At 37.8% G+C, this 16,149-nt stretch overlaps 1 protein-coding gene across 1 annotated transcript in view; it reads left to right on the plus strand.

The window, feature by feature from the left end:
* The window catches only part of SPATA16 (spermatogenesis associated 16), a 200,709-nt gene that overhangs the window by 120,644 nt on the left and 63,916 nt on the right, over positions 1-16,149 (plus strand). Inside the window, 1 exon segment of the mRNA XM_036352620.1 lies at positions 15,303-15,450. Coding sequence (XP_036208513.1) covers positions 15,303-15,450 — 148 coding nt within the window.

Raw genomic sequence — 16,149 nt, forward strand, 5'->3', positions numbered from 1 at the left:
AAGAATTAACCAAATTATTTCTAAATTTCCTCTCTGATTGCCAACAAACTTCTTTAATAGGCAAGAACCAAGTGGTGTGTGTTCTTGTATCTTGACAAAGATCTACTGAAGTGGCACTGATTTGAGTTCTTGGCTCTGAGGAAGCTGAAGACTTTCACAGCAGTAAAAGACCCCTTTGGGGATTGTTGGAAGGGTTGCTGACACCAACACAGACCCATGTAGAAAGCCTGACATGTGGAGCCTCTTTCCAAAGGCTGAGGCAGTGCCAACTTCACAGGTTGTCCATCTGTGCAGAGAATACCAAGACTTCCCATCCAATCAAGCTGTACTTGGCATTGAAATGTTCACCATCTTCAAGATATCAATGGCATATATGGTTTCCAAAAAGGGCTCACCAACAAGGAATACTTCTTTGATGTAATTATTCTCAAAGGACAAACTCAGGTGTTGGCTGCACCAAGAAACAAGATTTTCCCCAGCCGCATCCTTGAAGAAGATGGTGTCATCTCTGGGCCCCTAAAGCCCTTACTTGACTTTCAGGGGTTCACAACCATGAGTTAAGACTCTTGCACGACTCATTCTCTTTGCAGCAGCCCTTCTTCTCTTTGATATTGGGCCTAGCAAGAGACATTTACTGCTTTCAGCACTTAAAGCAAAAAATAGCACCCAGAATGTTAGTGCCATGTGATGGAACTGCACTGTAGTCATTCAAACTTGAAACCTTTCCAATCCTGTGTCTCCAGATGCTTCTTAAATTAGTAGATACCTTTTTTTCTTTGCTCTCAAATTGCATTTGTTATCATACTCATTCAGCAAATATTTACTTAGCACTTATTAATGACGATATGTTAGGCACTGTGCAGTGTGTTGGGAATGCATCACTGAACAAAATAGGCATCACTGATATATGTCTTGAAGGAACATATATGTTTTCTGACAGAATATTTATGAAAAAAAAACAACTGGTACTTAAATTAGACACCACTTCTTAATCTCTTTTTCTGTACATGTTTTTCTCCACTTTTTTTCATCAAACTGAACTGCAAAAATAGCTCAATACATATTTGTCAAATGAATAAATCAACTACATTAAATATTGGTTTGACATAAAGCTCAAACCAATAATGTTTAGAATATTTTGGAATAGTTGTTTTATTTGTAATTTTCAAATTCAGTGCTTATTTGTATTCCACAAATATTTCTGTGTGTGTGCGTGTGTGTAAGTTTACAATTGTGGACAGTTTTTGTGCTTTAGTTGAGTGTGGGATTCATCAGACTATTTGGAGAAGGGTATAGAATTCCAAGAGTCTTTGTCTCATTGGTTTCCATGATCACTAGTGTCTCGATGAAAATCCAAAGGTCTTAGCTATTAGCTTCTTTCAAATGTGGCAATCAAGGGAGCAGCAAGCTAATGGATTTCTCTGCACCAACCAGAGAAGGGTGTAGTATAACTTAAAACTGAACGTAAGTTGATTCCTTATACTGATAATTAATTCTAACTTTTTTGCTTCAGTTCTTTTTTCTTCTTCTTGATATTGCAAAATCATCCCAATATTACTCATTTACATGGTGAAAATTAATGATATCTCAACCTCAGAATAAAAATAAAATCGTCAGCATGAAATGACAGGCAAAGTAAGGTCAAGGAAACAGAAAAAAATTTTATTAGCTTTAATAAAACACCTACATGTTCTGGAGAAGAAAAATGTGTTCTCTCTAAAGATTTTCTTCCACATGAAAAATTTTTCCACCGAAAGGAACAAAATAGAAATACCACATGAGCCATTTCTCTTAACAGTGTATATTTAAAGTCTATTTATTTATTTATTTGTCCTTGTCAGACATAGAGTTTATAAAATATTTGGACACAGAGTGTCTGAAAACAAGCAGGCATTATACACAGTGTGGCAAAATTAGGTTTACAGTTGTGAGTACAGGAAATAGAGTTTATTTTTGTAGTGTTATTTATTAATTATTGTATTATTTTTCATACAAACAACTGTAAATCTACTTTTGCCTCACCTGTAGTACTTACATTAGATATGATTTGAGAAATACTAAAACATTCACCTAAAAACCTTTCCCTATCAATTGCCATGTATCATGTTTACATTCCCACCATTTGGCATTGAGTCTCTATGATTTCATGCAAAAGAATTTTATCTGGGAATTTTTAACTCATTCATTGGTGAAGCCTGAACAGAATTATGGGAATTAGTTCTTTTAAGACTTCTTAGTCTCTTTGGAAACATGAAAACAGAATCCTGAAGGAATAAGATCAAAGAGGTAAACTCTGGTGACAGAACTCATGCAAGCTCTAATGAGGAACAGTGACAGAATGTTTTGGGATATAGGGAATGTATGTTGAGAAGAAGGATCTTATGGAAGCAATGGATACCTGTGCTTAATTCTGTGAAAGAAATGAAGCAAAATAAATATGAGCAGTAGAAAGAGGTCAGGCCTGAGATTCACAAGATGTAACTTCTAATTCCTATGCTAGAATTCTTTTTTGAATAAGTCACTTCATTTCTGTATCAGTCAGCTACTGCTACAGTAATGCTGTGTAACAAATCTCTCTAAAATTCAGTGACTTCTAATAATAAACAGGTTGGTTGCCTTGGAATTGATTTATCTAGGATGGTCTTGCCTGGGCTTGACTAGGCTTAGTTCTAAGCTACTAAGAGGCCTCTAGTCCTCCTTTGACCAATGTCTACCTGATGTCTCTTCTTCTTATGGAAAAACGCAGAAGTCTAAGAGAGAAAGCAAAACTATATAAGCACATTCCAACCTCTGCTCACACTATGCTTTCTAACAGCCCATTGGCCAAAGCAAGCCATGTGGCCAAGCCCAGTGGCAAGGGGTAAGATTCATCTACTCACTACAAAGCTATGACAAAGGTGTGGATATCACATTCCTATACAGAGGAGGAATTGAATCCAGAAACTCAATCTACAACTGCTCTAGACTTCAGTTTCTGCTTCGATATGATGAGGAAGTTAGCCTCAGACTACGGTTCTCAAATATACCTAGTGACCAACTGTATCATAGTCACTTGGGAAAATATTTAAAATAGTAGATTCCCAGAGTTGGGTGAGATCCTGAGAACTGTATATGTCTACTTCTCCCCAACTAGAGGACTCTGATGCACAGCCGTGGGCTAGAGGGTCTCTAAGGCCGTTAAAAATTCTTTTAAAGTTAATGGTCAATTTAGCATTCCCTAAGTGGAAAGGTAGAGTGTCAGATGTCCTGCACAGGTGATGCTGCCTACCTGACAATACACGTGAGAAAATGCATAAGCCCCAGATTATCCCCTCAGCCTTCCCAGGCAACCTGTGCTTCCTATTTTTAAAGGTTGACAACTGTTCTCCCCTCCTCACCTGGCTATTAAGTCACGTTTGCCTGCACATCTCCCATCGCCTAAGCAAACTCCTTGGCTGCTTCAAGAGACTTTCTTGCATTCAGTGTTACATCTAGGCAACAATGAGAATTGCAAGATTTTTTAGTCACTTGCCTACAAAGAGATTTGTTCATTAAGCTAGGAAATATTAAAATTCTCAATCTATAAATTCTCATATTTTTCAGTTAGAAGACAGACTAAAAAGGAAGTGTCCACATTTAAATAAGAGGTAAAAGAGCTGCTTTTCCTGGGCATTGGAAAAAGATAAATGTAGAAATGAATTTCTCATCTAATTATTCATTCCTGTTTATATGTTCTTTAATGGTATGTTTCCATGGTTACCAGTGTTGTTAAATGCTGCTTATGTTTCATTTTGCTTTGATGCTATTTGAGGTGGTATGCCAGTAGGGGAGGTTCACTTTTAAGTGAAAGATGTAGGCATGTATTTGATCCAAGGGTGAGTGTTCCCGTGAATGAGATAGTGACCATGACATTATTTCCTGTTTGTGTAGTTTTGTGTAGTTCTTCTGTTGATGTTCTGTGAGTGTCCCTGGCATTAGGAAGGCAGAAAGAAAGGGAGGAAAGGAAAGATGGAGAAAGAGGGAGGGAGGGTGGGAAGGAGGGAGGGATAGAGGAAAGCACCTGAACCCTACTCATATTAAACTCATGTGTACATTTTACTACTATTATATATTTGGTGATGTTGATTTTCCCAGTCTGTCAAGTAAGTGAGGTTGCTTTTTACCTGACCCATCCCTCCCTTCTCCTCACACTGTCCCTAATCCTCAACCACACATGGACATGCCAGGGGCCAAAGCCTTCTTTCAAAACTGAGCCCAACATTTAATTACTTCACCTCCATGTGAATTTTAGACACAGTGCCACCTTTGCAGAGGTTGTCTGCCTTTGAAGCCCCAATTGTCACAAAAATAGAGGGCTTTGTCTCCTGCTAAAGCAGTCAGGTATCCAGATAATGTTTGAATTTGGAGACAGTGCCTCTGGATGTGCCCTGCAGGGAGCAGCATACTTCCCGTGTACATTAGCCCTCTATTTGCAAATTGATCATTCAAGCTCCATCGAAAATGGTGACATCATATCAAGCAAAAAAATTAATTTTCAACCTCTCCTGAGAAATATTTACTTGTTGCTTAAATGGTGCTGGTTTGGTTTTGCAGTCATTATCAGTAGGTGATAGAGGAACCCCACACCATTTAAACAGCCAACTTTTCCTCCCCGGCCGCTCCTAAAAAGCTTTTGGGTTTCTGACGATTGTTAAGGGAGGATAAAAGTAACCTCTAAATTTCTTTTCATTTTCTCTCATTTGAGAATGATATGGATTTCAGAGATGTAAGGCAATTTAGGCCATTTTTTACTTGAGCAAATTCAGGTACAGTTATTTGATTCCCAAGAGTCCTAAGGCTATTCGGCTAGGTTGCCAGGAGGTTATTTTGTTTAGGTAGAGGATTTGCTCTTCAGTTTAAATTTGTGAACATGTTGATTCCTTCTTTGTTTTGTTTTCATATGAAAATCAAGAAGTGTTATGATTTAAATCAACTTTAGAGGTTTCTCTGGTTAACTTTCATATTTTCCATAGATTTTTACGGGTTATTGATTTACAAGCTTGCAGAGAAATTGAAGTCACTTATTTGAGCAATTGGAGATATGGAATAACTATTCCATGAAATTAAGAATTTTTTTTAAGCTGTGTTCACCCAGGTATAAGATAGTTTGTAAAGCTCAAAGCTTTTAATGTTTTTATTTATATTTAGCCATCTTTTTGATGGTATTGTACACCAATTAAAAATAAATTTTCCTCAAGATAAATATCATATGATCTCACTCATTTGTGGAATATAATGAACAACATAAACTGATGAACAAAAATAGAACCAGAGTCATAGAAGCATCGAACAAACTGTTCAACCTATGAGGGAAGGCTGGGGGGCGATGGGGGGGGGGGGGTGTTAGAGGGTAAGAGATCAACCAAAGGACTTGTATTCATGCATATGAGTATAACCAATGGACACAGATGGTGGCGGGGGAGGGAGGGTGGGAGGGAGGGGCGGGGGGGCGGGGGAGAGGGGCGGGGGGGGGGCAGGGGGGAGTGGCGGTGAGGGCTTGTGCCAGAGGGTGGGAGCGGTCGGAGAGAGGTCAATAGGGGAAAAGGGAGACTTATGTAATACTTTAAACAATAAAGAATTTAAGTTAAAAAAATAAAAAATAAATTCTCCTCTTTTCTTGAACTCATATGATTGTATTTCCCTCACTAATTATTAAAGACTGCCTGATGCTCTGCCTGTACTGCAGTTCCTGGTTGGATCATTTTCTTTTTCATAACCTTCCCTCTTCCATATAATGAGACTTTGGCATTTTAAATGTCAGCCTTTAACATATGGCATGATTTACTTTTTCTCAGGATCTTAAGTAACTATTGAACTAACCTATTTCCATCCAAGAAAGCATGTGCTATTTCATACAGTGCAGTCTAAAGCAGAAGTGTCAGCCTATGAGAGCCAATGACATCCAGAAAACCTTACAAGGACTATTTCAAGCCCAAACATACAAGTGTGGCAAACATGATAAGAAGCATGATGGAAGAAAAAAGAAATCCCATTTACCATTGCACCAAAAGAAAAGATACCTAGGAATAAACTTAACTAAGGAGGTAAAAGACCTCTACTCAGAAAACTACAGGACACTGAAAAAAGCGATAGAGGAAGACATAAACAGATGGAAGAACATACCATATTCATGGATTGATAGAATCAACATCATTAAAATGTCCATACTACCCAAAGCAATCTATAAATTCAATGCACATCCCATTAAAATATCAACAGCATATTTCACAGACCTAGAACGAACTCTCCAAAAATTCACCTGGAATTTAAAAAAGACCCTGAATAGCTGCAGCAATCCTGAGAATGAAGAACAAAGTAGGAGGGCTCTCAATACCAGATATCAAGCTGTATTACAAAGCTACTGTTCTCAAAACAGCCTGGTACTGGCACAAGAACAGACATATAGACCAATGGAATAGAAAAGAGAATCCAGAAATTGACCCAAACCACTATGCTCAATTAATATTTGACAAAGGAGGCAAGAACATACAATAGAGTCAAGACAGTCTCTTCAACAAATGGTGCTGGGAAAATTGGACAGATATATGCAAAAAAAATGAAATTAGACCACCAACTTACACCATGCACAAAAAGAAACTCAAAATGGATAAAGGACTTAAACGTAAGACAAGAAACCATAAAAATATTAGAGGAATCCAAAAGCAGCAAAATCTCATACATATGCCGAAGCTATATCTTCACCGATACAGCTCCTAAGGCAATGGAAACTAAAGAGACAATAAACAAATGGGACTACATCAAAATAAAAAGCTTCTGTACAGCAAAGAAACCATCAACAAAACAACAAGAAAGCTCATTGTATGGGAGACCATAATTGCCAATGTTATCACTGATTAGGGTTTAATTGCCAATATTTATAGGGAACACATACAACTTAACAAAAGGAAGATAAACAACCCAATCAAAAAATGGACAATGGACCTAAATAGATACTTTTCGAAAGGGAACATACAGAAAGCTGAAAGACATATGAAAACATGCTCAAAGTCACTAATCATCCAAGAGATACAAATCAAAATGCCAATGCGGTACCATCTCACACCTGTCAGAATGGCTTTCATCAACAAATCAACAAACGACAAGTGCTGGAGAGGATGTGGAGAAAAAGGAACCCTCGTGCACTGCTGGTGCAGTGACTGTGGAGAACAGTATGGAGTTTCCTCAAAAAACTGAAAATGGAACTCCCACTTGACCCAGTGATCCCTCTTCTAGGAATATATCCCAAGAAACTAGAAACAACAATTGGAAAGGATATATGCACCCCTATGTTCATAGCAGCACAATTTACCCTAGCTAAGATTTGGAAACAGCCTAAGTGCCCATCAGTAGATGAGTGGATTAAAAAGCCGTGGTTCATCTACACAATGGAATACTACACTGCAGTAAAAAAGGAGTCCTTACCATTTGCAACAGCATGGACGGAACTGGAGAGCATTATGCTAAGTGAAATAAGCCAGTCAGAGAAAGAAAAATACCACATGATCTCACTCATTTATGCAATATAATGAACATAAACTGATGAACAAAAACAGATCCAGAGACAGAAACATTGATCAGACCGTCAAACCTTAGGCAGTGGTTCTTAACCTTCTGGCCCTTTAAATACAGTTCCTCATGTTGTGACCCAACCATAAGTTATTTTCGTTGCTACTTCATAACTGTAATGTTGCTACTGCTATGAATCATAATGTAAATATCTGATATGCAGGATGGTCTTAGGCAACCCCTGTAAAAGGGTCATTCAACCACCAAAGGGGTCGCGACCCACAGGTTGAGAACCGCAGCCTTAGAGGGAAGGTAGGGGAGGGTTGGGGAGAGATCAATCAAAGGACGTGTATGCATGCATATAAGCCTAACAGACAACAGGGGGTGAGAGCATGAGTTGGGGCGGGGGGGGGGGGTTAATGGGGGGATAAGGACACATATGTAATACCTTAATCAATAAAGAAATTAAAAAAATTTAAAAACATAAAAATAAATTTTTAAAAAAGCTTGACAAGTCTTCGTTTTATCCATTCTTAATGAGGTGGGGCTTGGCCTGCTTTAACATTTGTATATAAGACACAAATCAGATAAAACTGAAGACGGACACCAACAACTTGGAAGTGTAGTGGCAGGTCTCTTGAAGAAAGCACTTCATTTCATTTCTCTCCCATTTCATTTATCCCCATTCTGAGGCACCTTTTCATTTTTTTAATCCTCACCCAAGGATATTTTTCCCATTGATTTTTAGAGAGAAGGAAAGTCAGAGAGAAATATGGATGTGAGAGAAACACATCAATTGGTTGCCTCCTGCAGGAGACCCAACCAGGGCCCAGGCCAGGGAGGAGCCTGCAACCAAGGTTGAACCCGGGACGAACCTTCAGACTGCAGGCTGATGCCCTATCCACTGAGAAAAACTGGCTATGGCTGAGACATCTTGATGATAGGAAGTCAGTTATAGGAGGACATCTGCCCCTTAATGGCATCCTCCTGCAATCTGTTGCCTTCTAAAAGTCCTCTAGGAGGAGCCACAGCCTGGGAGAGATTAATTGCAAGCAAATGAGAGAGATAATAAAGAAAAAGAAGAGGTATCTGGTTGCCAAGCAAAGCTGAAACCCGAAGAAGAAAAGACATCTTGGGAGCTGGGAATACACCTAAGACAAACTTTGAGCACTAGACGCTAGCACTGTAAGGGCGCTTTTCTACATGGCACAGCAGTGCTCCTCCTGGGTTCCAGACAGTCATCCCTCCTTGGTCTGTGCACCATCAGGGCCATAGAGCTACTGGCTTCCAAGGTGAACAGTTCCCTCATTGGGAGGCTCCTTTAGTACATCTTCTGCTAAGGATTCCATTTCTGCTTTGTGACGCTTTATAAAGGAGTGCTTCCTATATTCGAAATCTTCTTTTAGTGCCAGACAGGGCTGTGGACGGCATTTTGCATCCCCACAACATAAATAGCTCCAAGCATGAGACTCTGAGTGAGATAGAACTGATTTGAATCCCGAAAAAGCACTGACACAAAGCAGCCATGTGAAATACTGCATATTGTTTAATACAAAGACTCCGTTTTTCTCATCTGTAAAATGGGATAACAATGCTTATTTTTCTAGTATTGCCTTCACAATTAAACAGAATAATTTATCCACAGCACTTACCCAATGCACAGTGACCCCTCATTTAATTAACAAATGAGCTTTACAGATTCATCAATGAATTAAATGAAGTTTACATAGGCAGAGTACAAGGGCAGGTTGCTTTCTAATGGCAGAAAGTCCATGCAACCTACATCTTGTCTTCAAAGAAAGCATCCTTGAATTCTTTTGACTTCCCCAATATACACTTTTTCAAGGTCATCCTTGGCTTTTCCACTCAGTAATCTGCATCGTAGCCCAAGAGATAAAACAGATGCTTTGTGGAAAAAGCATTACAAGTGGGGGACCAGATCATCAGGTTCTTGTCCCAACCCTACCATCGTTAATCAGCTGTTTACACCAGCAAGCCATACCCTAATCCAAAACCACCAGTCAAGCAATGCAATCAGAAAACAACATACAGTTAGGGAAATGGATACCTAACTTCAACTAACTAAACAGAGTAAAGAGCTGGAATGCACGACGACAAAATGGGTCCTAAACTTTGCTAACATTTACCACTAAACACAGAGCCTAAAACTCACTAGTAATACCGAGTTGTGCTTATGAAGTAATTGCAGTAATGTAGCTATTTATTCCTGTGATACCTTTTGGTGAGTCATCTTAAATCGTCAAGAATAAAAAGCTCTGTGGCATCCTGAAGAGTCTGGAGGCTGCTGAAACCCACACTGACAACCCTGAATTTCTATCAGCTGGTGTTTCTCTAATGCGCAAGCAGAAAATTATTCAGAGTCTTTAGAACAAGAGCGTACTGTAAATTCTATTTATAAATTAAATGTGCTTTGTCACTAAGCTACACCAACCCAAGCACATCATTTAAGTTTCCCTATCAAGAAGCCACTCATCTAATTTCTGTAAATGTTTCCCTTTGAGACAGGCATGCGAACTGATAGCGTATCCTACATCTAAGGAGTGGCTGGTGGACTAAACAGTGTTATTGTGACCAGTAGCTGTGAAGGACGAATATTCTGTTTTGTGTGTGGATTAATTTGTGAAGAGGATCTTGACCTGGCTTAGGTTGGATGTGATGTGATTCATTTGTTTCTCTGTTAGTGTTAGAGTCAAACTGCTGTCTTTGAAGACAGGATGAGCATCGTCATAGAAAAAGAAAAAGAGAAGTAGTACTTACCTGATGCTCCCAGGAATTTACAATCTAATTAGAAGGATGAAAAGTTGCTCAGGGTAGGAGGAAGCATTGGTTTAGGAGACTTGGGTTCTTGTCTTGCTTTCACCTCTAATTGTGTGACTTCAGGTATGTCAACAGAATTTACCACTCCCAGCTTCCTTGGTTATAAAGTTGAGTGATTTTAAAATACCTCATATCTCCTTAGTTCTGTGCTGAAAGAACCTGGAAATAAAATTTTGCTGCAAAATATAAGTGATTAAAAATAAATGCAGGGTAAATTTTAGGCATTAAATGCTGAAGTTATTCGCCTAATGGATAATTAAAACCTTAACCCTAACCCTAACCAGACTGGACAGTGGACAGTAGTGTAGACAGACACACACACACACACACACGCACACACACACACACACACACACACTCTATATCAGCGGTTCTCAACCCGTGGGTGGCGACACCTTTGGGGGTCGAACAACCCTTTCACAGGGGTCGCCTAAGACCACAGGAAAACACATATATAATTACATATTGTTTTTGTGATTAATCACTATGTTTTAATTATGTTCAATTTGTAACAATGAAAATACATCCTGCATATCAGATATTTACATTATGATTCATAACAGTAGTAAAATTGCAGTTATGAAGTAGCAACGAAAATAATTTTATGGTTGGGGTCACCACAACATGAGGAACTGTATTAAAGGGTCACAGCATTAGGAAGGTTGAGAACCACTATATATATATATATATATATATATATATATATATATATTCCAAAATTATATAGCATTCACTGAAAAACTAAAGTAAATTACATAATTCAGAATTTAAAATAATATTATTATGACTATTTTTAAACAGGGCAGGTTGCAAAGTAGAGAATTCAAAACAGCTATATTTTAAAAATTGTTTACTTTGCTACATACAAGTTACCTGTATATACAATCTTTGGTTGTTTCTAGACAATGCTAATAAATGCAAATAAAAACTTAAATACCTTAAACTGCATAAAAATATAATTTTCACATCACTGGGCTGATAAATGTAATGGCAAACTGCCAAATATTCCCTTACATTAGAAAAATACAGAATTTATGATGAAGTTTGCTTAATAAAAGAACTATAAATCCAAGGTAATATTTCAGCCTTAAAATGTTGATCATAAGGTATGGGAGGCATTCAATTATTACATATATTATTCTGACATACTTATATTAATAAAATTGTCATAAAAATGTCAATTCTGGCTATTGCATAAATGTTACAGGCTTATAAGGAAATCTCAAGGTAAGATATTCTGTTCTTTAGAAAAATTTGCTCCTCAGGTTAATCTAAATTTCAAAAAAAAAATAAAGTCATCCAAATTCAACCCACATATATTTAAAAAGATTAATTTAAAAGTATTGCTCACAAAATTTATTTCCATTTTCTAGATAATTCTAGTCATCATCCAAAATTGTATCATTATTTTATTTTATTTTTAAATATATTTTTATTGATTTCAGAGAGGAAGAAAGAAGGATAGAAACATCAATAATGAGAGAGAAACATTGATTGGCTGCCTCCTGCACACCCACTAGCCTGCAATCTGGGCAAATGCCCTTGACCAGAATCAAACCTGGGACCCTTCAGTCCACAGGCTGACACTCTATCCACTGAGCAAAACCAGCTAGGGCTAAAATTGTGTTATTATTAATGTAATAACAAATATCCATATTAGCCACTAAATATTAAAGGTTCCCATCTCAGAACCTTGCAAATCTAGCCTCCTTTGAAGTTAATTTTGAAAATAAAACAAAACAATCATAATATTCATTCACTAGGAATACCTACTTGCATGGATTTTATGAGGATGAAGGAAATAGTATTTCAACATGCATGTAACAGACTCTTCATGAAAGACAAGCCCAACTAAATATTACCATCACAAAATGAAAACCTGATATTTTGGTTTCTAACCAAAAATTTCCATGATTTTAATAAAGCTAAATTTTTTCAAAGTTGTTTCATTAAGGAGTTATTCCATAATGTACCAGAAATATATATATTCCTTTGCCAGAGCAATGTGAGCCAGGTTCAAAGCCTCAAGATTGTTTGTCTCCAGAAGAATGAAAAAATGTTATACATTAAAACACAACAAGGATGTGTCAAGATCCGGTTAAAGGGTAATTTATATTCTCATTTCTATTCTATTTTTCAGTATTTCTTCTAGGAGCTATAATAATTTCCTTTGAGAAAGTATCTCTATGGGGAATTCAATTCTTATCCTTCCTTACACACTCTGCTCACTCACATACTTCCTTACCCATCCTCAAGATAGAGGGCAGAAGCCACAAAAGAAGCCCATTTTTATTGGCTCTGAGGGAAGAGAGGGAGGCTGCGCTCCAGCACATCCCCTCCTACGTGGAGAGCCCTGTGAAAACCTCCATGCAATGCCTTGAGCATCCTGCCAAGAATATAGTGCCTTAAAGGAGCAGATCAAGCTGCCACACAAAAACCACACTTCTGCCACTTGCAAAAAAAGGCTGGTGTAGGCTCTTGGGCACGAGTCTTACTGTCCCTGCTGTGAGATGGCTTAGCAAAGCTACCCTGCAGAAGTCACTTAATCTTCCAGCAGTTGGAAGAGAAATGAAAGGGAGAGACTGTTTTCTTCTATCCTGGGCTTGCTGCGATACTGTTAATGTCTTTCTGGGAGAAAACCAGGGAATTAAGTCCCTTCACTAAAATTTTTGATCCAGAACTTAAAGCAAAATATCCTTCACCAAGGTATTCAGAAAATCTGTTTGGGTGTTAGGAACTGGTATGGGCTGAAGTGTGTCCCCGTAAATTCTTATGCTTAAATCCTAACTCTGCTTGGAGGATTGGGATTGTATTTTCAAATAGGATGATTCAGTTAAAGTGAGATCTTTGGAGGGGTCTTAAGCCAACATGACTGGTGTCTAATACTGTAGAAGAGGAGATTAGAGTACAGATACACAGAAGAAAAAAACAGATGAAAACACAGGGAGAAGCTACACACCCAATCTACATGCAGAAGAGAAAGACCTGAGAAGTCGACCCTGCAAACACCTTAATCTTGAACTTCCAGTCTCGGGAACTATAAAAATAAGTATGATACTTTGTTATGGCAGCCCCAGAAAACTGATACAGAATTAATAGTTTACACAGGCAGCAAGGTCAGATTGTGACCTTCGAATTGAGATCTAGAACAGCTTCCCTCTTCAGCACAACACTCCTCATGCCTCTAGGTACAGCTACTTGCTTTTTGGGTCTGGATAGGCCATCCCAGGATTGGTTCCAGCAGCGACCATATGTAAGCACTCATCTGAAGAAATTCTCCTACACAATCTAAAGAGTCTTTATTTTTGCTGGAGGACTAGAACCTGGCGCCTAAACACCGTGGTTAAGTCCGTAATCCACGTCCCTGAATTCCAAATCTGCCGCCTATATTACACATGTTGGCATCCAGGCCTGAGCATCCAAGCCCTGCCGCACACTCACAACCCCCTGCTACTTCCATCTGAGTGCTGGCTCTGGGTTTGGCAACTGTATTCTTTGTTTCCTTCCAGTTCCTCCAACTTGGAAAGGACAGGGCTGTGGGCAATGTTAAGGTCTTTCATGAAGCCATTCAGACATTTGCCCCACAACAAATTTAAAATGTGGATTTACAAATTCATGTCATTTTCTAATCTGAGTCTCAGAGAAAGGAGGATCCTTTGTACCCAGAAAATTCCTTCAAAGCTGCTCTTTTACACACAATATAGATGATCATAGAGGCCATTTGAAGTCACTGATGCATGGAGTAGGCAATGAACAAGTTAAATTAGGCTTCCAGGTTTAAAATCAACTCCTCATTGCTTTTAATATTAATAAGAAACTTGTTTACAAATACTATGCTGTAATAATAAAAATTGCTGTTTGTTAAATGGTTTTTCTTTGTTAGAAAATTCAGATCTATTACTATTCCTTATTAGTTGTTGGCACTCTTAGGAGAGTTATTCCTATCCATTAATATAGATTTTTATAATATGCCTTTATGCTAATTTTAGAAAAATAAGATTACTATAGACACTTCTACTTTGAATTCAATGTCCAAGCCTCATTAGAAGGAATAGTTGTAAGAAAGGAATAAATTCCTTTTTTAAAAAAACTTCTCATAACTTTCTTTTTGGTCTGTTTCAAATAAAAATGGGCCTACTTAAAACAGAAAGTTCAGGGTGATGGCAGGCTTTATAAAGAGCTAGAGGCCCAGTGCACGACATTCATGTACTAGTAGGGTCCCTAGCGGCTGACCGTGGCCAGCCGGGTACTCCCTCCCTTTCCCCAGCCAGCCTCGCCCCCTGGTTGAACTCCCTGAAGGACTCCTGGTCAAGGGTACAATTTGCATACTACTTTTATTATATAGGATGGTAATATGAGCAAAGAAAAATTAAAGAAATCATTAAATTCTTAAATAGCAAAATCCATCTCAAACAGCTCTTGTGATGTGGTTAGAAGGGAAGCTTTGCTGGGCGCACGTTGAGAAGGTTTTTCTTGTTCCAGAAGGCTTTCCCAGGTATTGGAAGAAGAAGAAAAAATGTGTCTAGTTTGTCATGTTATTTATAGAAAATACTTAGATCTAGATACTTCAATTAGTTTTTTTTAAGTACAAATTGCTCATCAATGTCTGTAAGATAATTATGTTAAACTTAAGAATTTGATTTTTTTAAAATCAAGTAAAAAATGACACCTTAGAAAATAGAATTTTTATTTTTATCTTAAAGCAAGCTCAGTTCAGAAGTGTCTGTTTACAAACTTTCTTCATTTAATTGGTTTTCTTAATATGAAATAGTATTTCCAGAACTAATGAAAATTTCATTCTAATGAATATTCAAGACCAATATATGTTATCTTTGCAGTACAGTATATAGATTTTTAAATCATCCATAAAGGTAATTATATTATTTTACATTCTTAAAAAGTCATGTGCTGTTATTGATGGGTTGTTTGCTTCTCCTTAGGCCATGATTGAAGAAGCCATCACCAGAGCAGAATCATTCTCAGTTATGTACACACCATTTGCAACAAAAATCAGAGCTGATAAAGTTGAAAAAGTAAAAGAGGTTTTCACAAAAACTCATCCGGCATATGTGGAATATATCTACACAGGTAAAATTCAGTATCTTCAAGTTATCAGTTGATACTTTATTTCCAATAAAGTAGAAGCCTATTGGTGTGGCTCAGTTGGTTGAGTGTCATCCTGTGCACTGAAAGGTTGTCTGTTCGATTTCCAATCAGGGCAATTTTTCTCTCTCACATAGATGTTTTGTTCTCTCTCTCTCTTACTCTCTCTCTCCCTCCTTCTCCCTCTCTCTAAGCATATCCTCAGGTAAGGATTGAACAAAAATAAATAGAGAACCATTTCTGTTTTGGTTTTAGGGGTATGGTGTTTTTAGCTGAGAAGTTGAAATTGAAAGTCATTTTAAGGTTTTAAGTGGGTCTAACAGTATGGGTCTAGCGCAATATTCCTAGCGCCATCATGTTCCTATATTTTAAGATAAGGAATAAAACCTAGAAGTTCTAAGATTTTTAAAATAAAAAAATAACCATTAGTAAACTACCCTTTCCCCGTATCCTTCATCGATAAACTAGATAATTATAGTATTTCTTGAAGATAGATTTTTTGCCAGTTCCTGCTATTTCTACTTTTTCTTCCTCCATCTATCTCACACCCCAAATCTCCCTCTTGCCTTATATTCTTGGATCAGTGGTAGCCATACGAGATGTAGACAGACAAGTGTACCCAGAGGACAAAACACCAGTACAATTCCTTTTCCCCCTTTTTGTCTTTGGAAGCCACTTGCTTTT

The sequence above is a fragment of the Myotis myotis genome, unplaced genomic scaffold (genome assembly GCF_014108235.1).
Source record: "Myotis myotis isolate mMyoMyo1 unplaced genomic scaffold, mMyoMyo1.p scaffold_m19_p_2, whole genome shotgun sequence".
Classification (NCBI taxonomy): Eukaryota; Metazoa; Chordata; class Mammalia; order Chiroptera; family Vespertilionidae; genus Myotis; species Myotis myotis.